General features: G+C 44.7%; 1 protein-coding gene across 1 annotated transcript in view; it reads left to right on the plus strand.

Annotated features, from left to right (window-relative positions):
* The window catches only part of LOC143275304 (uncharacterized), a 641,085-nt gene that overhangs the window by 593,143 nt on the left and 23,989 nt on the right, over positions 1–23,953 (plus strand). The window contains exon 15 of the mRNA XM_076579305.1: positions 15,415–15,488. Coding sequence (XP_076435420.1) covers positions 15,415–15,488 — 74 coding nt within the window. The remainder of the gene's footprint in view (positions 1–15,414; positions 15,489–23,953) is intronic.

The following is a 23,953-nucleotide window of genomic DNA, read 5'->3' on the forward strand; positions in this document are numbered from 1 at the left end:
TTTTTAGCGGAAACATCGATTTTTCAGACGCATTTTCAAGCTGCTCATGATGCATGTCTGCTTGAAACCGCCGTTCGTGTATTCAGCGTGAGGCCAGTAGGCAGGGTGCATGATTGAAATCACCTCTCCATGTTTTAAACATTTTATGAAAGGAAAAAAGTCATTTATTTTTTTTTATGAAGTGGTCCATAATTTTTTTGTGTGATGTCAAAGTGCAAAGGTTAAGCCGATAATTATTCTGTTTGGATCACTTTATTTGTGATGTCAAGTGCAAAGTTTTAGCCGATAATTATTCTGTTTGGATCACTTTGTGATGTCAAGTGCAAAGGTTTAGCCGATAATTATTCTGTTTGGATCACTTTGTGATGTCAAGTGCAAAGGTTTAGCCGATAATTATTATGTTTGGATCACTTTGTGATGTCAAGTGCAAAGGTTAAGCCGATAATTATTCTGTTTGGATCACTTTATTTGTGATGTCAAGTGCAAAAGTTAAGCTGATAATTATTATGTTTGGATCACTGTTTTTGTGATGTCAAGTGCAAAGGTTAAGCCGATAATTATTATGTTTGGATCACTTTGTTTGTGATGTCAAGTGCAAAGTTTTAGCCGATAATTATTCTGTTTGGATCACTTTGTGATGTCAAGTGCAAAGTTTTAGCCGATAATTAGTCTGTTTGGATCACTGTTTTTGTGATGTCAAGTGCAAAGGTTAAGCTGATAATTATGTTTGGATCACTGTTTTTGTGCTGTCAAGTGTAAAGGTTAAGCCGATAATTATTATGTTTGGATCACTGTTTTTGTGATGTCAAGTGCAAAGGTTTAGCCGATAATTACTCTGTTTGGATCACTTTATTTGTGATGTCAAGTGCAAAGGTTTAGCCGATAATTATTATGTTTGGATCACTGTTTTTGTGATGTCAAGTGCAAAGGTTTAGCCGATAATTATTATGTTTGGATCACTTTGTTTGTGATGTCAAGTGCAAAGTTTTAGCCGATAATTATTCTGTTTGGATCACTTTGTGATGTCAAGTGTAAAGGTTAAGCCGATAATTAATATGTTTGGATCACTGTTTTTGTGATGTCAAGTGCAAAGTTTTAGCCGATAATTATTCTGTTTGGATCACTGTTTTTGTGATGTCAAGTGCAAAGTTTTAGCCGATAATTATTCTGTTTGGATCACTTTGTGATGTCAAGTGCAAAGGTTAAGCTGATAATTATGTTTGGATCACTGTTTTTGTGATGTCAAGTGCAAAGTTTTAGCCGATAATTATTCTGTTTGGATCACGCTGACCTAAGCATGTCACTGAGTGCCCGGACACTGTGACCCGTTGAAGGCCGCTTTGATCTTCAGCCGCGTTGTTTTCCCCACGACCCAGTAAGGGGTTAACGTGACCAACCTTTGACATCAACGCTCGGTCACGATGACTGGGACCTCTGGAATATCCGTTTGGACACTCGTTTTTATCAGTTCCTGTTGGAAATCAATGTTTTTAACTTGATTTGAATTTTATATGAACTACGCGGGGAGGGGGGGTATTTTTTACGTTTAAAGAAAATATTTTTTAACTATAATTTTTTAACGTGTACTGAGCGAGACGTGGGTGAACTTTTTTTTTCGTTTTAGTTGACCCTTTAACGTGATTGTGTGTTCTGTGTCATTGGTTCTAAGAACTGACGGGTATTCGGACGGCCTCTCTTGCGGTCGGCTAGGCTTCATGTAAGGTAACTGATTTCGTTTGACTGGGTTCTGTCAGCCATGGGAGGTGTGGACGTCAGTCAGGATCTGTGCAGCTGACTGCGTGGTGGGTAAGGGAGGGGCTGAGGGCCCAGGAGCCTGTGTTCTGGACACAGGAAAGAAGCTATGCTGATCGTGTTCGTTGAAACGTATATATTGTTTGTTGTTTTCCCGGCTGGTTTTGTCTTTTGACGGGGGTGTTCAGCCCTCCTGACGTGGTTTTTTGTGGCCCGACTGGGCTGTACAGGCAACATGATTGGATTGGTTTTGCGGCAGTGGTTATGCTCGAAAGCAAACGACGACGATTTCTTTTTTTTTTTAATTTGGTCGACGGGAAAAATGGCGGCATGGTCGGTTGAATAATGAATCAAACGGCTTCGAAACTCAGGATATTCCCCCACACTGTCCCTTGCCAGAAATCGCCCCACAAATGAAATCTACCCAGAGGGGAAAAAAACACAAACAAGCAGCTCGTCCACGTCCAAATTCGTTCTGGCAGTCTTTAAAACTTTTTTCAGCTTTCAAGTCTGATACTTTTGTCCCTTTCTCCCAGTGTCATTTAACACTTCTTCTTCTGGGCAATTGACGGCTGCACCACTTTGAAATTTCCGTTAGCTCTGTAATGCTTTAATTAAACATCGGGATGAACTCCAGTTTCGCTTCGTCTCCGGTCCTGAACTGCCAGCGTGCCAAATTTGATCTGGATTGGCTAAAAAGTGGAGAGAGAGTGTGTGGCGTTCATTGACAGCAGAACGACAGGCTGTAAGGCAGCCAGGCGGATATACTGAATCCAATGAAGACCTTAGGAGAGGGCTTGTGGACATTGCTCAGAGAGCAGCAGCGGCAATGATTATCCGTGACAAGGTTCTCACACCGTCCAAGATGTGACACGATGCAGATCCCCCCCACCCCCTCTCCCCCCTCCCTCTCCCCGGAAGAAAAGTTATCTTCAGTGTTTGATGAAAATCCCCTGCGTGAGTAGCTAGACATTCTGTGCACGTGGTGAACGTGAGATCCAGAACAGCTGTTGTGCCCGGTCCTTGCTCATGGTGGTGAGAGCCTGCACTCCTGATTCCTGACCCAACCCAAACCTGACAAGGCAACAGTGAAATCAGATGATCAGTCCTACGGATGAGACGATAAACTGAGGTCACGTGTGCAGCATGCACTTAGCGCGCCTAAAAGAACACACGATAAGAAAAAGGGTTGTTCCTGGCAAATTCTGTAGAAAAAAAATCCAAACCACTCTGACAGTGAAAACACAAACACCTGCAGACAAAAAAGAATCATATAGATTGTGCCGCTCTGTGACGACGAGGCCTTCTCAGGGAGAGCAGCCCGAATTTCACACAAGAGAAACAGGTTATAGCAAGGAGTAGGTATACAAGAATTGAATAGAATGTGCATTTTTGAGAAAATGAAAACAGTTGAATCGGGAGGGGAAAAAATGATAAACACAACACAGTGATTCTGAGTTCACGGCGTCTTTCAGCCGTGGTTCTTCAGCTCTGTGCATGTGAACGCACAGCGTAATGTGTGCTCTGTAGGTGCCAGACTAGCCATTTGTGGCCAGCAGATCATTTTTATTTATGGAGGAAATTGTTTTCATCACAGAATGTCCACCCCGTTTCATCAAGGGATGAACTCGCTTTGTCCACTGACTTTTAGTTTTCTGGGTTGGTCCTTTTTGGACGATAACCTGATCGACTGCAGTACCTTCGCTAAGGGAGCAAGTTCTAGACAGCGTGGGTGTGTGCGTCTTTTTTCTTCTTCTTTTTCTTCTTCTTTTTCTTTTTCTCTTTTGTGTGTGTGTGTGTGTGTGCAGCATTTGACAGATGATATGGCCTTTACCTTGATGTTGAGGTATCCAGCTTCTGGTTGAGAACACGGCTATTCGTTCTTGCCTCTTGCAAGTAGATGATGATGATGACCATCATCATCATCATCATCATCATCATTTTTATGTATGAATATAATTCCACCACATGTGCAGCGACATATGTAATCTTTTGAAAAAAAAAATTTTTCAACATTCTTTTATAAATCCGAAATCGTCCATTTTTTCTATTTAAAAAAAATCAATTTCGTAAAATTATTGGGCCTGTCACCCCCGACGACGATGATACGAGCGGGGAGTTGGCGCGTGCCTGCGCATGCGCCGAACGGTGGAGGTGACAGGCCGGCGACTGATGCACGTGCACACAGTGGAGCTCTAAGCCAGCCAATCAGTAATGTCGGCGTGTCCGCCCAGGGGCAAGGTGGCGTCGCTGCTGGCTTGGGAGAGGGGCTGGGGGAGGAGGGGTGGGGTGGGGTGGGAGTGGGGGGGGGGAGGAGGGTGCATGACGTGAGAAAGGGAGATAAAGCATGTGGCAAACCCCCGAGCCTTGACAAGACCACACGCGCGCGCGCGCAAGCACACATGAACGCGCGCGCGCGCGCCCACTCAACACAGACACACGCGCGCGCGCACACACACACACACACACACACACACACACACACACATATGCTCAGCACACACGCACGCTCAGCACACACGCACGCACGCACGCACGCACGCACACACACACACACACACACACACACACACACACACACACACGCACACACACGCACACGCACGCACACACACGAGCAAAACACTCCATGAGGTTGCACAACAAGGATGCCGGACACGACAGAAAGACAGGCAGAAAATGGAATTGAATTACGACAGGAAGCGCGAAAGGGGATGGGGTTGATGGAAGTGGGGGGTGATGGGGGGGGGGTGTGATGCAGGGAGGAGAGCGATTTGGGGGTGGGTAGGTGGGGAGCCGTGTGGGGGCGTGCAGTGGATGGAATGGTGGTGGTGGTAGTGGTGGTAGTGGGAGCGTTGTTAAATTGAAAAGACGTTCTAGAGAGAAAGAGGAATTGTAGAGATGGAAGTTGTTGGGTTTGTTGTTGTTGGTTTTTTTTTCCTCAAACAGTGGTGTTCCTGAGAAAACGTATGGGTTGATGGTGGATGGGTTTGAGAAGGGAAAGTCTGTATCGTGGGGTGAAATGTTTCAATTGATTTTGTTTTCTTGCATGCAAGTTTGCCCTGTGTGTCTGTGTGTGTGTGTGTGTGTGTGTGTTGCTCTGTATGCCTGCCTGCCTGTCTGTCTGTGTCTGTCTGTCTGTCTGTCTGTCTGTCTGTCTGTCTCTCTCTCTCTCTCTCTCTCTCTCTCTCTCTCTCTGAGCCAACTGTGTTTCGAAACATAAAGTCTTTTACTCAAGTCAGTGGGCTCATTGTATTAAAAACAACAACAATAAACTATCGAATACCATTGCTGGAATGCGTTGTTTAACACGGTGATTAAGGGGGGTGGGGGGGGGGAGTGTGCGGTGGGAGAGGGCGGGGTGGGGGGGAGAGAGAGGAGGAGAGAGCAACGTTGCGGTTGGTTGACATTTTGAAATACGTTAAAAACCCTTTCACCACCAGTGTCGCATTATAGCACCGGCCAGGTAGCGAGCCCCCTATGTGAAATGCGATCACATCATGGATCTGTTATTCACAAACTTACTACTCTTAGTTTTCGGTGGTAGGGTAGGCCACGATTCCATTCGCATCACAGGAGAGTCCTCAGCTATTCTTAGGTGCCATCTTTTACTGTGCTTCTGACACCATGGAGTGTTTCACTCTAAACTGACTGCCGGTGAAAGATCTTCTTCTTCTTCTGCGTTCACTCGTATGCACACGAGTGGGCTTTTTACGTGTATGACCGTTTTTAACCCCGCCATGTAGGCAGCCATACTCCGTTTTCGGGGGTGTGCATGCTGGGTATGTTCTTGTTTCCATAACCCACCGAACGCTGACATGGATTACAGGATCTTTTAACGTGCGTATTTGATCTTCTGCTTGCATATACAAACACGAAGGGGGTTCAAGGACTAGCAGGTCTGCACATATGTTGACCTGGGAGATCGTAAAAATCTCCACCTTTTACCCACCAGGCGCCGTCACCGTGATTCGAACCCGGGACCCTCAGATTGAAAGTCCAACGCTTTAACCACTCGGCTATTGCGCCCGTCGGTGAAAGATGTTCAGTCCGTTTTCAGTTTCAGAGAGGTGCCCAGGTGTCAAGGACTGATAGATGTCAGCCACAACACATCTTTTATTGAGGTGATAGAAATCAGTATCTGGTGCAGTAAAAGTGCATAAAGCCAGGGAGATGATAAAAATCAGTATCTGGTGCAGCAAAAGTGCATAAAGCCAGGAAGATGATAAAAATCAGTATCTGGTGCAGTAAAAGTGCATAAAGCCAGGAAGATGATAAAAATCAGTATCTGGTGCAGCAAAAGTGCATAAAGCCAGGAAGATGCTAAAAATCAGTATCTGGTGCAGTAAAAGTGCATAAAGCCAGGAAGATGCTAAAAATCACTATCTGGTGCAGTAAAAGTGCATAAAGCTAGGAGGTCTTGAACACTTGGGCAGAATACATACCGGCACTTCCAGAATCCTGAATAATAAAAAAAATGACGGCCATTCATTTGTTTTTTTTTGTTGTTGTTGTTGTTTTAACCCTTTCCTGATACTTGTCAGATAACAAGAATGTGCACGGTAATCACCCAGCACTGCAGAATATATCAGTCTCTTTTGTAGTTATATTCTGTTGCATTGTGTGTAAATTATCGGTGTGAAAGTCACGCTGCTTTCCGGCCAGGAGAAGCGCGTCGCCACAGTGCAGCGACACACGATTTTTTTTTTCTTTGTCTTTCTGTCTGCAATCCAATCCTCTTTGTCTTTCTGTCTGCAATCCAATCCTCTTTGTCTTTCTGTCTGTAATCCAAATGTTATTCGTTTTTATACTTTAAAAGTCAGGTTTTTCCGTACATGACTTTGCCAGGGGCAACAGCCCTTTCCCTTACCCCCTGGTTTCTTATATCGTGCTGTAAGTGCTCTCCGCTGCACACGGGACCTCGGTTTATCGTCTCCTTCCTCCGAATGACTAGCACCCAGAAAGACCACCACTCAATGTCCGATGGAGGAGGAGGAGGGAAAGGGGAGGCGGGGGGCGTGGGGGGGGGGCAAAGAAAAAAATTGGGGGGCGGGGGGGGGGAAGGGTCTGAATTCGGGTCGTGATATGAGTCGATCACAATGCTGCGTCCCGTGTTCCTGACGGAGTCACTTGACTCTTCGACAGTTTCAGTTTCAAAGTGGTTTTCAAAGAATGCGGGCTGATCCGTGCTCGCTACAACACATATTGTCCGGGGTAAAAAGGAGGTGGGGGACCAGATGTCCGACCTTCGTCTGACCCCCAACAACGCGTTGGTCAGGTGTTGACTCTTGAGCAAGCCTTGTCGTCGTCGTCATCCTCTACTTCAGGCGGATATCCGGTACAACATTAACCAGAAGGGAGCCGGTTGTCTGGTTGACATTTGTGTGTGTGTGTGTGTGTGTGTTTTAGATACAATTTTTAGTATATTTAGATAGAGATAGATGGACGGACAGACGGATAGATAGATACATATGTGTAGACCTGCCCGTACCTGAACCTCCTTCGAGTGTATACGCACGCAGAAGATCAAATACGCACGTTAAAGATCCTGTAATCCATGTCAGCGTTCGGTGGGTTATGGAAACGTGAACACACCCACCATGCACACCCCTGAAAACGGAGTATGGCTGCCTACATGGCGGGGTAAATGAAGAAAACGGTCATACATATAAAATGTTAAATGTTACATGTTTGTCTGAATGTGTATGTGTGCGTGCCTGAAATCTGATTAAATGACACAGGAAACGAACGATGAGCGCCCAATGGCAGCCGTTCAGTCGGCTCTACCCAGGTAGGCAGCCTGTTTTGTAAATGACCCCGTGTTTGTAAAGCGCTTAGAGCTTTGTCTCCGACCGAGGATAGGTGCTATATAAGTATCCATATCAATTAATCAGATAGATAGATAGTGTAAATTGAGGAGCGAGGATAAGGGAAAGTAGCGCTTGCATGCATGAGGCATGGGTATGGTGGGTGGGGAAGGGGGTAGGTTTCCGTCGAAAAATTTAGTTGTGGGCACGACGTTAAACGAAAGAAAGAAAACGAAACTGCTGGTTTTAACTCTTGAGTGAGTTGTCTGTTGGGAGAACGTTGTGACTGTGACTGGGAACGCCTTCGTTAAAAGCCTCACCACCACCTTCCCCAACCACCTCCACTACCAGACCACCACCACCACCCATCCACCATCACCCCACCAACCACCACCACCCATCCACACCCACCTTCCCCCTGACCACCCCCTCTGCCCCCACTTCCGGCTGCCCGCCATCTCCTTCACCCGCCCCCCCCCCCTCCTAACCCCACTCCTTCATTTCCTCGCTGCCCGAGGGGGTGGGTGGTGGTGGTGGTGGAGGTTTTCTTGGTGGGGAAGCTTGTTAGCTTCCTCGGCGACATGGCACGAGGCGCAAGAAATGAGGTTTTTAGCTGCGGCAGCCTTTTACGCCAGGAGGGGAGTAGGGGTGTAGTGGGGTGTTGGTGGGGGGATGGGGGGTGGGGGTTAACTGGCCCGTTTCATTATATATATTAGGGCGTCTAAGGGAGAAAAGGAAAAAAAAGAGTAGAGAGTGAGTTGGAGCGAGAACGAGAGAGAGAGGGGGGAAGAGAGAGACAGGCAGACAAAGAGGCAGAGAGAGAGAGGGGGGTGGGGCACAGAGAGCGAGAGAGCACAGAGAGAGGGGCATAGAGAGGCAGACAAAGAGGCACAGAGAGAGAGGGGGGGTACAGAGAGAGAGGGGGGGGGGTACAGAGGGAGAGAGAGAGAGAAATGCCATCACACGAAGCACACGGGCGTGTAAGGTTTGTGTGAACAGTCCCAGTGGCCTTATTATCTCAGAGGCTGCACGTTGCGTCGTCATTATCATCATTGTCGTCGTCATAACCGTCGTCATGCTGCCATACAGCGGACTTTTTTTTTCTTTTCTTTTTTTTTTTCCAAGACTCAGCACTTTGTGAGACAGAGAAATTGTTCGGTTACAAAACTTTGAGGACTTGTCCATTGAAGAATATTGCACTGACGACTCTATAAGCTGTGCTATGTTTGATTTGGCAAAGAATTTTCTTTTGTTTTTCTTTTCGTTTTTTGTTTGTTTGGTGTTGTTGTTTTTTCCGTTTTTTTTCTAGATTCATCACTGTGTAAGAAGATGAAATACACAGAAATATTTGAATGTCGAGGGCTCTTTCACCAAGCAGAGAATAATCATTTGAAATATTCACGACTTGATCATCTGTACTATATTTTCAATGGACGTATTTGTAAAGGCGAAGGTGGAAGAGGATTTTCTTCCTTTTTCTTCTTCTTCTTTCTTTCGGTTTTTTTTTTGTTGTTGTTTTTTTTCTTCTTTTGAATACATATGTAAGAGAAACATGTCCACGGAGGTGTAAGGGGGTGCAGTACATATGTTAGAGAAACCTGTCCACGGAGATGTAAGGGGGTGCAGTACATATGTTAGAGAAACATGTCCACGGAGATGTAAGGAGGTGCAGTACATATGTTAGAGAAACATGTCCATGGAGATGTAAGGAGGTGCAGTACATATGTTAGAGAAACATGTCCACGGAGATGTAAGGGGGTGCGCGGAAGAGACAGCTGGAGTGCGCGTGTGTATGTGTGTGTGTGTTCGTGTGTGTGTGTGTGTGTGTGTGCGGTACTTGCCGATGAAGATGAAAGATAGTAGTCCTGGTAGTGTTGCCTGCTGTGCTCTTGTCGTGTGTCGTTGTTGCAGCAGGAAGGTCTATGCTCTGATGCCGTCTTAGCTTCCTGACCCTCCTCTCTCTCTCTCTCTCTCTCTTCTCTCAAAGCAGGTATCAGGAAAAAGAGCAATCCTTATCTGACTGCTGTGGTTCAACCTTTCTGGCAACTCGTTCGATGAGATATATTGGGAGGGGGGAGGGGGTGTTACGCTGGTCTTGTGCTGGTGACGATGTGTTACGCTGGTCTTGTGCTGGTGAGGACTGGTGAAACGTGGTGTTGCATAATACTGTTCGCGGGATCTCGTCGGGAATGCATTTGTTCAGTCTAAGTTAGATACTTATGCGCAGTCGAAATTTTAATGGTATTTACCAAGTACAGAAATAGTCAAAACTGGTATTTATACAGTCCCAGATGGTCAGAAAAGTGGTATTTATCCAGTCGAACGTATGGTATCCATCTCAGTTTACAAAATCGGTAATCAGGACCTGTTGGTGTTCACACCCTGTAACTTGAACAAAGTCTGCAATGTCCAGTCGAAAAAAGGTCTTTATTGGTCCGGAAATCGTCGGTACTGGAACGAGTGACTGGAATCACATAATCGGAACAAAAGTATTCAAATCAAGCATTCCAAAAAATAGTATTCAAATCATACGTTCAGTTGTTAAATCAAACAATCGGAACAATAGTATTCAGATCAAACGTTCGGAACAAGAGTATGCAAATCAAGCAGTCGAAACAACAGTATACAAATAAGACAGTCGAAACAACAGTATATAAATCAAGCAGTCGAAACAACAGTGTTTAAATCAAACAGCCGAAACAATAGTTAGTATTTAGATGCTGTTTGAATCTGGAACCAAACTGTGAATGTGGGTGTTGCGTGATGGAATCGTGTGAAGATGGCAATGTCCTGTGTGCAATTAATAGCTGTCCATTCAAATCGCCTTTGTGGACTGGGGTTTGTGTGTGTGTGTGTGTGTGTGTGTGTGTGAACTGACCGAAAAGGGAAAGGAAAATCCAAGAATGTCTGCTCACAGCCTTCTGTCTTATTCTGTCCATGACATCTTTGCGAAAACTAAAAGTCCACCACCACCGCCACCTTAAAAAGAGCATCCATCACCGCCGCCACCGCTTCAAAAAAAAAAAAAAAAAACGTCCACCGCAACCATCACTGCCACCACCGCCACCTTAGAAATTTCCAAACCACCTCTGCCACCTGATGTGGTGGTTACGGTTGTGATGAGCATTTCTAAGGTGACTGTAGTGGCGGATTTTTATTTTTTCCTTTTCCAAGGTTACCAAGACGTATTTTTTGAGGACGGAAGGATGTGTGCAGAGGCAAATCCAGTAGCTCCTCCTTCTTTTCCTCCTCCTCCTCCTTCTACTTCTTCTTCCTCTGCTTCTTCTTCTTCTTCTTCTTCTTCTACTACTTGCTTTTGTTTGATTTTATTTTTGTTTTGAAATGCCTGCGGACGTTGGATTCAGCTGCGGTCCATCAATATTGTTGTTGTGCTCTTGTCATGTGTCGGCATTATTACATCAGGGAGGTGGGGGTCTGGGGCTGGGGGTGGGGGGTCTCTGTTCTGCTGAGATAACTTTCTGACCCTTGTGGTGCCAGTTTCTGTTCTTTTTCTCCTGTTTGTTTCCCGAGAGAGAGGAACAGGAGGGGGGAAAACCCACACCGACAGCTCTGACTCACCCTCGCTGGAAACTTGTTCGATGATGAAGGGATGTATGTGCTAGTGTTGTGCTGGTGAGAACATGGTTAACTTGGCTTTGAACATGAAACATTTCCCTTGCTTCTGTTTTACGGTGGCGATATTTATACAAGTCGAGAACGGTGTTTTTCCAGGCGAATGCGGTACTTATTCGGTCGAGATTGGAAGTGGAACTTCAGCCGGAATCAAAACAGTCGATTGTGTGACGTTCGAAACGTGCGGTGGAATGCTACAGTGTGTGGTTGGAATCAAAGTAAGGTGGTGGGGGAGGGTGGGGGCACAAGATGGAAGTCGTGGGATGGCCATGTTCTTCAGTGACAAGCCGCTTCCTGTTCGGACATACTTGTTAACTGGGGTATACTTTTGGATTTTAAGGTGGACTAATCGGTCTTAATCTGTGTTAAGTTCCGCGCCATATTTTCAGTTATTAAAAAAATTAAGATATATATATATATATATATATATATGACGAACACCTCACACCGAAATTAGGTCGATGTAAAATATTTTCGTCACCTTCTTACACCGTTCAGCTGAATTAAAATAGTCGATCCAACTATATAATTGTATAAGGCGTTCTTAAAGTAAAACTTTCTTGCCGTCCTGTCGAATTCCTTGTATTTGCATTGTGATATTAACAAATGAAATACTGTTTTATTTAGACTTTTATCGATCGATGTTGTTCTAAAAAAAAAAAAAAATGCAACGTGATGGCAGAGCCATGTCATATACTTTGCCATAGCACTCCCAACAGTGTGGGTAATTATGATAACGCAGCTGGACAATTCTCGTAGAATCCTCTTCTTTAGAAACGATGTTGAGCTGGACAATCATGTAGAACTTCTCTTCTTTTGAAACAGTACTGAGCTGGACAATCTCTTATAACTTATCCTCTTTAGAAATAATACTGAACTGGACAATCTCTTATAACTTATCCTCTTTAGAAATAATACTGAACTGGACAATCTCTTATAACTTATCCTCTTTAGAAATAATACTGAACTGGACAATCTCTTATAACTTATCCTCTTTAGAAATAATACTGAACTGGACAATCTCTTATAACTTATCCCATTTAGAAATAATACTGAACTGGACAATCTCTTATAACTTATCCTCTTTAGAAATAATACTGAACTGGACAATCTCTTATAACTTATCCTCTTTAGAAATAATACTGAACTGGACAATCTCTTATAACTTATCCTCTTTAGAAATAATACTGAACTGGACAATCTCTTATAACTTATCCTCTTTAGAAATAATACTGAACTGGACAATCTCTTATAACTTATCCCATTTAGAAACGATACTGAGCTAGACAATCATGTAAAACTTATCTTCTTTAGAAACAGTACTGAGCTGGACAATCACGTAGAACTTCTCTTCTTTAGAAACAATACTGAGCTGGACAATCCTGTAGAACTTCTCTTCTTTAGAAACAATACTGAGCTGGACAATCCTGTAGAACTTCTCTCTTTAGAAACAATACTGAGCTGGACAATCTCTTAGAACTTCTCTCTTTAGAAACAGTACTGAGCTGGACAATCCTGTAGAACTTCTCTTCTTTAGAAACATACTGAGCTAGACAATCCTGTAGAACTTCTCTTCTTTAGAAATAATACTGAGCTGAACAATCCCGTATAACTTATCTTCTTTAGAAACAATACTGAGCTAGACAATCCTGTAGAACTTCTCTTCTTTAGAAATAAGTACTGAGCTTGAACAATCCTGTATAACTTATCTTCTTTAGAAACAATACTGAGCTAGACAATCCTGTAGAACTTCTCTTCTTTAGAAACAATACTGAGCTAGACAATCCTGTAGAACTTCTCTTCTTTAGAAATAATACTGAGCTGAACAATCCCGTATAACCTATCTTCTTTAGAAACAATACTGAGCTGAGACAATCCCGTAGAACTTCTCTTCTTTAGAAACAATACTGAGCTAGGACAATCCTGTAGAACTTCTCTTCTTTAGAAATAATACTGAGCTGAACAATCCCGTATAACTTCTCTTCTTTAGAAACAATACTGAGCTAGACAATCCTGTAGAACTTCTCTTCTTTAGAAACAATACTGAGCTAGACAATCCTGTAGAACTTCTCTTCTTTAGAAATAATACTGAGCTAGACAATCCTGTAGAACTTCTCTTTAGAAACAATACTGAGTTAGACAATCCTGTAGAACTTCTCTTCTTTAGAAACAATACTGAGCTAGACAATCCTGTAGAACTTCTCTTCTTTAGAAACAATACTGAGCTAGACAATCCTGTAGAACTTCTCTTCTTTAGAAATAATACTGAGCTGAACAATCCCGTATAACTTATCCCATTTAGAAACGATACTGAGCTAGACAATCCTGTAGAACTTATCCCATTTAGAAACGATACTGAGCTAGACAATCATGTAGAACTTCTCTTCTTTAGAAACAATACTGAGCTAGACAATCCTGTAGAACTTCTCTTCTTTAGAAACAATACTGAGCTGGACAATCCTGTAGAACTTCTCTTCTTTAGAAACAATACTGAGCTAGACAATCCTGTAGAACTTCTCTTCTTTAGAAACAATACTGAGCTAGACAATCCTGTAGAACTTCTCTTCTTTAGAAACAATACTGAGTTAGACAATCCCGTAGAACTTATCTTTAGAAACAGTACTGAGCTGGACAATCCCATATAACTTATCTTCTTTAGAAACAATACTGAGCTGAACAATCCCGTATAACTTATCTTCTTAAGAAACAATACTAAGCTAGACAATTCTCGTATAACTTCTCTTCTTTAGAAATAATACTGAGCTGAACAATCCCGTATAACTTATCTTCTTTAGAAACAATACGAAGCTAGAAAATCCTGTAGAACTTCTCTTCTTTAGAAACAATACTGAGCTAGACAGTCCTGTAGAACTTCTCTTCTTTAGAAACAATACTGAGCTAGACAGTCCTGTAGAACTTCTCTTCTTTAGAAACAATACTAAGTTAGACAATCCTGTAGAACTTCTCTTCTTTAGAAACAATACTGAGCTAGACAATCCTGTAGAACTTCTCTTCTTTAGAAATAATACTGAACTGGACAATCTCTTATAACTTATCCCATTTAGAAACGATACTGAGCTAGACAATCATGTAGAACGTATCTTTAGAAGCAGTACTGAGCTGGACAATCCCGTAGAACTTCTCTTCTTTAGAAACAATACTGAGCTGGACAATCCTGTAGAACTTCTCTTCTTTAGAAACAATACTGAGCTAGACAATCCTGTAGAACTTCTCTTCTTTAGAAACAATACTGAGCTAGACAACCATGTAGAACTTCTCTTCTTTAGAAACAGTACTGGCTGCCCGTCTCTCACAGAATACATTACAAAACAGGTAGCACGCGTTTTGATGCCATCCACGTACCTTTGTGACTGTTTTCCTGCCCATAACACTCCTAGATCTTAAACCCGGCTGCTGATTCTGGTTCGGAGTGCGGAGGATTCCTCGACGAAACAAGAAAAGAAAGGGGAAAAAAAGTCACAATGTCAGCGCTCTTTCTCCTGTCTTGTCCCAGTGGTTCTGGAACAAACTGCCCTTCTCACTCCGCCACGTTGATCCCAAGTAGTAAACCCACCTCCTCCGCCCAGCCCGCCATCTTATTGACTTACGTGGTTCTTGAAATACTTCTTCTTCTTCCTCCCTCCCCCCCCCCCTCTCTCTCTCTCTCTCTCTCTCTCTCTCTCTCTCTCTCTCTCTCTCTCTTTGTTGTGTGTTGTGTATGTGTGTGTGTTGTGTTTGAGCGTTCGTTGTGTGTACATGCATGTCAGACTGTGATATTTCATGCATGTATATATATGATTTTGTTGTTGTTGTTGTTGCTGTTGTTGTAAATGCTCCTTGTCAGTCTGCACTGTTCTTGTTCTTAATCTTCTTCTTATTACTACCACCAGTACTACTACATTATTATCATTATCATTATCATCATTACTACATTGTGCGACGTTGAACCTCAGTGTCTCTCTCTCTCCCTCCCTCTCTGCCTCACACCCACACACCCACTCCTTCACCCAACATACACACGGACGCGTGCGTGTATGCGCGTTAATCACGAATATGTATATCATAAACGGACAGATTTAACATGTATATTTTGCAACACGTATTTCTGTTCTGTCTCTCTTTTGGTCACTGATGATTGTGTGTGTGCGTGTGTGTGTGTGCGTGTGTGGTGTGTGTGTGCGTTGTGTGTGTGTGTGTGTGTGTGTTTTCGTGTATGTTCCAGACGATCACTCCCGCGTGATCCTGTCGGCAGCCACCAACGTGTCCAACTCGGACTACGTCAACGCCAGCTTCATCGTGAGTGACCTGAGTTCGATTCCTCTCTCACGCACATGCTGTGTCAGTGATTTGTAGTAGCAGTGGTAGTAGCAGTAACAGTCAGCGTGGTTACAGTCACAGTGGCAGCACTGTGTGTGGAGTGGTGGTTCAATGGTGACGCGTCCGCCAAGGAAGCGAGAGAATCTGAGCGTACAGGATCGAGTCCCATACTTGCCAGAATTTTATTTTCCCTGGCAAAATTTATGAGGAACAATCCACTGTAAGTAAAACACATTTGCAGACAGAAAAAGAAAAGAGAGAGAGAGAGAAATGGGTGGCGCTGCACTGTGGCGAGGCGCTAAACCACCCAGAAGAGCAGCCTGAATTTCACACAGGGGATTATGTTGTGACCAAAAAAAAAGTTCACTCACTTACTCATTCCCTTGACCGCTGGGGTCGTTGGGGGGACATGAGGATGATGTCATAGCTCGCCACGCCGTTCTGTTGGCAGCTGTCGTGAGGAGATCTGGCATCGTCATTTGGGTCCATTCCTTGACGTTGTCGGACCAGCTCTTTCTCTGCCGCCCCCGTTTGCGCTCTCCCTCTACAGTCCCTTGCAGGATGGTTTTGGAGAGGGTGTTACGTCGTATGACGTGACCAAACCATGCCATCTTCCGTCGTTTGACAGTCGCCAGCAGTGGTTCTTGGGGCCCAACAAGGTTGCTGACCAGGTTCCGCACATAGTCATTGGTCTTGTGCTCCTTGTAGGAGATGTGTAGTAGTCTCCTCAAGCACATGGTTTCGAATGTTTGAAGAAGAAGAAAAAAAAAGTAACACAAGACAAAATGCAATTCAGTGATATATATATATATATATATATATATATATATATATGTATATATATATATATGCACACGCAGAACAAAGTGGCAATCCATCAGCTTTCTCATGAGAGACCAGAGTTCGATCTCAGTCTCATACAAGGCTGCAGCACTACTAAGAGCCAGTACAGTTTTGCCTCCTAGTTTCAGAGTCACAGTCCTTCACAAAAGAATGAGTTCCATCACACACAGCTGTCCACTTTGCTGTTGGCCCAACTGTAGACTTGTGTTAATATGTGCTGTATGCTGAGTATAGTAGTGTGTGAGTAGTTGGAGCCGTGTTGGTGGTGGAGCATAATCTTCTTCACGAGCATTGCCGTGTATGAGTTGAGAGTTTGTTCCGTTTCTTGTACATCATTTCTTCTTCTTCTTCTTCTTCTTCTTCTTCGTTCGTGTGCTGCAACTCCCACGTTTACTTGTATGTACGCGAGTGGGCTTTTACGTGAATGACCGTTTTTACCTCGCCATGTAAGCAGCCATACTGCGTTTTCGGAGGTGTGCATGCTTGGTATGTTCTTGTTTTCATTACCCACCGAACGCTGACATGGATTACAGGATCTTGAACGTGCGTATTTGATCTTCTGCTTGCGTATGCACACGAAGGGGGTTCAGGGACTAGCAGGTCTGCACATATGTTGACCCGAAAGATCGGGGGAAAAAAATCTCCACCCTTTACCCACTATGCGCCGTTACCGAGATTCGAACCCAGGACCCTCAGACTGAAAGTCCAGCGCTTTAACCACTCGGCTATGCACCCGTCGTACATCATTTCAAATCGTGCTGATAGGTAGCAGTGGGAACGATGGCAACAATTTTCTTCAAAGCACAAGTTATTGTGGATAACATGGGTTGCACCCCTGTCTCAATCCTGCTGGGTCAGTATGTCTGTTTTTGATTAGTATTAATTTTGTAGTGATGCATACGTTAGCGTCAGCTTCGAGTGACTCGTGGTTGATCTTTTACTTCAAGGCAAGCCACGACTCTCTGTGTGTGTGTGTGTGGTAGAGGGCCACACATATGCCTGTTAGATCGCATGGACATAAAACGTAATAATCCGCGCGTGTTTGCAAGAATGATCAATTTCTATGCACATGAATAGAAAAAAAAAATATATATATGTAATCTGCAACACACACACACACACACACACACACACACACACACACACACACACACACAGGTTGCGCGCGACATACGCGAGGAATAAGTCATTTGTATCATTTATATGCAAATAAATATATGGGTGCTGTTGGCATTCATGATTGTTTTACATGTACATACGTGAGCAATTGGACGTCAGGTAGGTGGGGGGGGGGGGGCGGGAGAGGGAGAGAGAGAGGGGGGGGGCTTATAATGATATGTCTCAACGAAATAGTGTGACATCACGATTGTGTTTTATGGTTTGTTGAACGTATTTATAGGAGTAAAGTGTAAGTAACCCCAGCCAGCCGAAAATTAATTCAACAACTGATAGGTCTGCAGTGGACAAAACCCAAAGCTATGTATTGCAGTGTTGAACCTGCGTTTCTGACTGATACAGTTCAGTTCAGGGCTGGATCACCTGTACTGGGCCATCTTAGCAGCGTTGATCAGTTTTCAGCTTAGCTTTGTCTGTGGAATTACGTATACAGCGTGGTCTGAATATCCCTCCTGTATCTCTCTCTCTCTCTCTCTCTCTCTCTCTCTCTCTCTCTCTCTCTCTCTCTCTCTCTCTCTCTCTCTCTCACACACACACACACACACACACACACACACATGCACATGCACATGCACATGCACAACAGAGGGGGACTTGTGGCTCAGCATCACAAAAGGAATAATTTTCCTCTTCTCTTTTTCTCCCTCTCTCTCTCTCCGTTCCCCCCTCTCTCTCTCTCTCCTACTCTCCCCCTCTTTCTCTCTCTGTCTCTCCTACTCTCTCTCTCTCTGTCCCCCTTTCACTCTCTCTTCTACTCTCCCCATCTCTCTCTCTCCTACTCTCTCTCCTTTCACTCTCTCCTTTCACTCTCTTCTACTCCTCCCCACCTCTCTCTCCCTCTCTCTCTCTCTCCCTCTCTCCCCTTTCACTCAATGTAATAGAGAGCAGGCCCATCCATCCGCACCACACATCACATGGTTTTTTTTGTTTTTTGTTTTTGTTTTTCTTTTCTTTTTTTTTCTTTTTCTTTTTTTACCTCTTGTAAAATGACAAATCATTGACCCCTGCTCGCAAGGGGAAGAGGTTAGGGTGCGGGGGGGTGATGGGGGCGGGGTGGGGGGGGGAGGGGAGGGGCAAGAAAGGGGACGGTGGGTGGGGAGGGGTTGATCACATTGTCAATCATGATTGTGTCTTTGCTGTCATTCTTCGTGTTCCCGACAGTCTCTAGAGAGAGAGAGAGAGAGAGAGAGGGGGCGGCCCCCTCCCTCCTCAATCCCCGCCCTCTCCCCCCCCCCCCAAGCCCCCCACCCCCCCACCCACCCCACCCCTGTCTCTCTTTTCCTACTCCGAGGGCCACATCAGTTCACGCCTCTTTTGTAACGTTCTGTATCATTATATTTTCTGTTACTCATTCTCTCGCTGGTGGAGGGCGCGTGATCGTGTTATTGAAACATTCGCATCACCCACGCGTAGCTGGATGTTCACATCTCCTTCGGAATGCCGTTACAACCTCATCAAGGCCCGATTATCTTACTTGGCTTAATCTGTAAATCGAAGTTATGTTGAACGTGCCCGGATGTTCTTGCCTTAAAGGTGAACTTCCATAGACCGGGGGGGAAAAAACACACAAAAAAAACATGCGAAATATGCTCTGAACAAAGACATCGCATCAACCTTTTCCCATCATGCATTGAGATATATATATATATATATAATCTTAAAATATCATCACCTCAACAGTTCCAAACTACACACCACATCAGTATAACAAAATGCCAAATTACGACTCATTTGGTATTTGCAATACATGTATAATACAGCAACAGTCTACAATGATACGCCTCAACCTTTTTGTCATTGCATAGATCCATAAACCAGAATTTAGCATCCGCTTCACACGACCTCCGCTGCGATGTTTTATTGTTTGGTTGGTTTTTGTTGTTTCTTTTGTTTTGTTTTTTTGGGGGTTTTCGCACGTGGAAGCGAAACTTTAGATTTTGCAAGCAAATTTTACCAGTCTTTCGGCAGATCCCTTCTCAACTGAGGCAGTGTTTGATGAGATCCCCTTATACCAGGTTCATTTCTTGAGCAAATTGCTCCCATGATAGCCGCATGTATTTCTTGAGGTGATCTCCATCAGAACCAAGCTCCATGATGAAGTTGTTACAATTATCCTTCTGCTGCCTCAGCTTAAAAATGTTGTTCACCCAAAGTCGATGCTTTCCCTTTGTTTCAAATGTCTTCTTCCACGGCAGCATGACTGAATTCAAAAGGATCCCATTATCCTCACACTTGATTTGGTTGTACTGGTGCCACGGGTTCAGTCATGACTGTCGTGTAAATTTCGTGCCGGTGCACGAAAGCAAGGTCATGGTGAAGATCATTCTGGACAGACTGAAATAACAAACGAAGGTCATCGCAGAAGAACAGGCCGGATTCAGACCAAGGCGCAGCACAACAGAACAAATCTTCAACCTCAGGATACTGTGTGGGAGGTACTCACAACACCAGCAAGACCTCTACCACGTTTTCGTGGATTTTAAGAAGGCATTCGACAGGGTATGGCACGAAGTCTTGTGGGCAACTACGTGTTCTCTCGTTCGTCATTTATCAGATGGATTCCCCCGTCTCCTCGATGAAGGCGGCAGTACGTCGCGGGTTCTCCAGTCCTCCGTAGAGCTTCCGGGCCGCTGGGATTGGGTTGGTCCAGGTTTTCTCTCGGAGCGCTTGGTGGTGCGGGCAGGACTGCAGCAGATGTTCTGTTGTCTGGCTGCCTGTTCTGCAGGGGCACTGCTCTGTGTCGCCGATACAGAGTTTCGTGTATAGTGGGCAACTATGAAGCTGTACAGCATCAACGCCAACCTGATCAAGGTGATACAATGTATGTGTGTGAAAAGGCCGGCAGCGCAGTCTACTTAATGGCAGCATTGGAGACTGGTTCAAAATGACAGTTAGACAAGGCTGTTTAGTTTACTATCTCCCATTCTCTTCAACATATTCCTGGAGAGGATCATGACTGTCGTACCTGAACAGCATGAAGGAACAGTCAGCAATGGTGGCAGGACAATCACCATCCCGCGTTTTGCCGGTGACATGGACAGATTGGCAGGGAATGAGGAAGTTCGTGAACCAGGTGGAATGCCTTGACAAAACATCTGCAGCTTATGGCATGGAGGTCAGTGCAAAGACGACCGATCTGATGACCAACAAACCCGACAGTAACAGCACCGGTATTAGAATCAACACTTATGAAAAACTGGAAACCGTCCAAAGCTAAGTATCTCGGAGCAATCGTTTCGGACGAAGGATCCAAGCCAGAAACACTCTTCAGGATAGCTCAGACCACAACATCGCTGACAAAACTGAGGCCCATCTGGAATGACAGCAACATCAGGCTCAGCTTAAAGTTCAGACTGATGCGCTCCCTTGCCATTTCAATATTTCTATATGCGTGCATGACAGCTGAACTAGAAAATAAGATACAGACCACAGAGACGACATGCTTCCGGTAGATCCTTGGCGTCACATACAGGGACCACATCAAAAATGATGAAGTGCATAGATGGGTCAAGCAAGCTGTTGGGCCACATGATGATCTACTGACCACCGTCAAGAAAAGGAAATTGAAGTGGGATGGCTGCGTCTCGCGTTCACCAGGACTGGCCAAGACCTCCGTGCAGGGAGTGCAGGCACCAAGGAGAAGAAGAGGCAGGCAGAAGAAGAGATGGGAGGACAACATGACAGAGTGGACAGACAAAAGGATAGGCAACCGCGAGAGATGAGGAGGCTGGTAGCCAAATGTGCGGTGCCCCCACGGTCTACCAGACGACGGGATATCTAGATAGATAAGACGAACGGCTCTTTCTTTCGTTTAAACAGTATTTTATTTGGAACATGTTTAAGGCTCTTTCTTTGTATGCTAATTATTGTTATCGCATGAATTATTCGCATACGAATTTCACATTATGGTCTATGGAATTCCGCCTTAAATTTTCCGTGTTCTGAAGTGTATTGAATGTCTTCTGTTCTCGTTGCCAAATTGCCGTATTGTTGAGCTGCAGTCATTTTGTTGGTTTTGATAATTATAATTACATCCTGGCACAGACATAGGCCGTTTTATTTGTTTTCTTGCGAGCTTTCGTTCACTACTGATAAGAATTCAAATTAAAATCAGAAGGAAGTAGTATACACAGAAATGTATTAATGAAAATGAAAGATTAAGCATACAAGATAGGTAGGTATCCATCAGTCTCGGGAGACCACTGAGTGCGCTCTGATAACAGCGTCGGGTTTGGCTGGACAGGCCAGTGCGGGAATAACACAGCACAAAGAGACAGAGAAACAGACAGGGAACAGAGAGGCGTATAGACAGACAGACTGTGCAGACATAGGGATACACAGACAATCAGAAAAAAAAACAGACAGCACAAACAAAGGCGTCGGGTTTGGCTGGACAGGCCAGTGCGGGAATAACAATCCTTCCCAGATTTAGTTTTGCGATAATGTGACTGACAGATAAAGTGCATAGAAGTCACATGAATGACCATCGTTATTAAAGTAACTGATTGATAGAGTGGGCACGAAATACAGTACTTACTACACTGGCACAATGGCTGAAGGATAGCGCACATGATAAAACATTCACGATGCCTAAACACGATCAGTTGCCAGCGCCCATCGAGTAAATGGAAAATGTTCATAGGTTACTTTCATTGTTTTCGCGCTTATAGCTTTTAGAGGGGTTTGATTGGCTGAGAGCGGACCGGGGCAAGACTGCTCGTCTTTTCACTGTTAGCCGCGCGAAATTTGGCCAAGCAGAGCAAACCGATAGGCCTAGTTTGCATCAGTTTGACATGGTAAGTATATGTAAGACCAGACATGGAGTATAATACAAACTCCTCCTTTTTTTTCTTTTTTTTTGTGATGATAAATACGCATGTTTTTTTTTTGTTGTTGTTGTTTTTGGGTTTTTTTTTGTTTTGTTTTGGTTTGGTTTTTGTTTTGTTTTTTGGTTTTTTTTGTGTGTTTTTTTAATTGAAGGTTATGCTTCGTCGAACTCGGAACAATCAAGTGCGTGTCACTGCAATATTCTTAAAAATAAATTTTAAAAATAAAAAGGGGCGGGGGGAAAGGGGGGCACTTTAGATCTTGCACAGTTTTCGTCTCGGGGGCACAGTAACATGATGCTGAATTTACGGCGAAAGGAGTCTGTGTGCAGTCATCACTATAATGAGCACCACTTTCTCGCACATGCACTTTTGGTTTTTGTTTCGTTTTTATGTTTTGGTGTGTGTTTTTTTGTTTTTTTTCACAATCAAAAATCATAGGTGTCGTTTATAAGCCACTGAACAGATGCAAATGTTTGGCCGAAGACACCGATTTTTAAACGCACTAATTTTATCAAGCTGTTCGCACGTGCCCGAAAATGCATTCAATGAGGGGGCCAGTGGTATTATAGACATACGTAGCCTGCTTGATTTGATCATCTCTCGGTCTTTTTTTTTTTTTTTTTTTTTTTTACATTTTAGTTTAATACCAGTTTTTATGAACTGGCCCAGAGAGCTTTTTTTTGTGGTGTGTGGTGTGTGTGTGTGTGCGTGTGTGTGTGTGTGTTCACTGGGAAACTCAGTGAGAGATCAAGGACCTAGCCACAAAGGGCACGGGGGGACAACAGCCTTTGAACGAACAAACGCATTCGTTGAAAGAGAGGGGAGAGAGGCAGTGGGGTGGGTGGAGGTGTGAGGGAGGTTGGGGGGTGGGGGTTAGCGGTTCTGGGTGGAGGGGGTGTGGGTGTTGGGAAGAGGAGAGGGGTTAGAGGGAGAATAATGTTGCGGGGGGGGGGGGGGGGGGGTGGGAGGAGGGGTGAGGGTGGGGGGGGATGAAATGAGTGATGTGTCGGTGAGGTTGTCGGTGGGATGATTCATGCTGTGGAATTGCGGAGTGGGGGTTGGGGGGGGGGGAGGGGGAGGGAAGGAGAGGAGGTTGCGTGGGGGGGGGAAGGGGGTGCGGGGTTCTAAATCTCGTTTAACAATTCAGTCGCCCTGATGCCCGTTTCGTTTCCCACCCTGCGGTCTGACCTCCCTCTACCCCCCCCCCCCCCCCCCTCTCTCTCTCTCTCTCTCCCTCTCGCTCTGTGTCTCTGTGCCCCTCTCTCTCTCTCTCTCTCTCTCTGTGTGATCTGTTCGTTTGCCATCGATTTTTTTCTCTCTTTTTTTTTCTTTTTTTTGGGTGGGGGCGGGGGGAGGGGGCTAGAGGGTGGTCGCTTTTAGTGGGATGAAATATGGGTCATCGTGTGAGCTGGGGGGACGGGGAGTGGAGGGGGAGGGGGAGAGAAGAGGCGGAGGGGAGGGGGGCAGGGTTTGGGGGGTGGGGGGGGGGGTATTACTTGCACCGCATTCCGATTTTCTGTCTGTTCTTCACACTCATTGAGAAAGCGTGTTCGCGAATGTGTCTGCCTGCCCCCCCACCTCTCTGTCTCTCTCTCC

Source organism: Babylonia areolata, chromosome 2 (genome assembly GCF_041734735.1).
Source record: "Babylonia areolata isolate BAREFJ2019XMU chromosome 2, ASM4173473v1, whole genome shotgun sequence".
Classification (NCBI taxonomy): domain Eukaryota; kingdom Metazoa; phylum Mollusca; class Gastropoda; order Neogastropoda; family Buccinidae; genus Babylonia; species Babylonia areolata.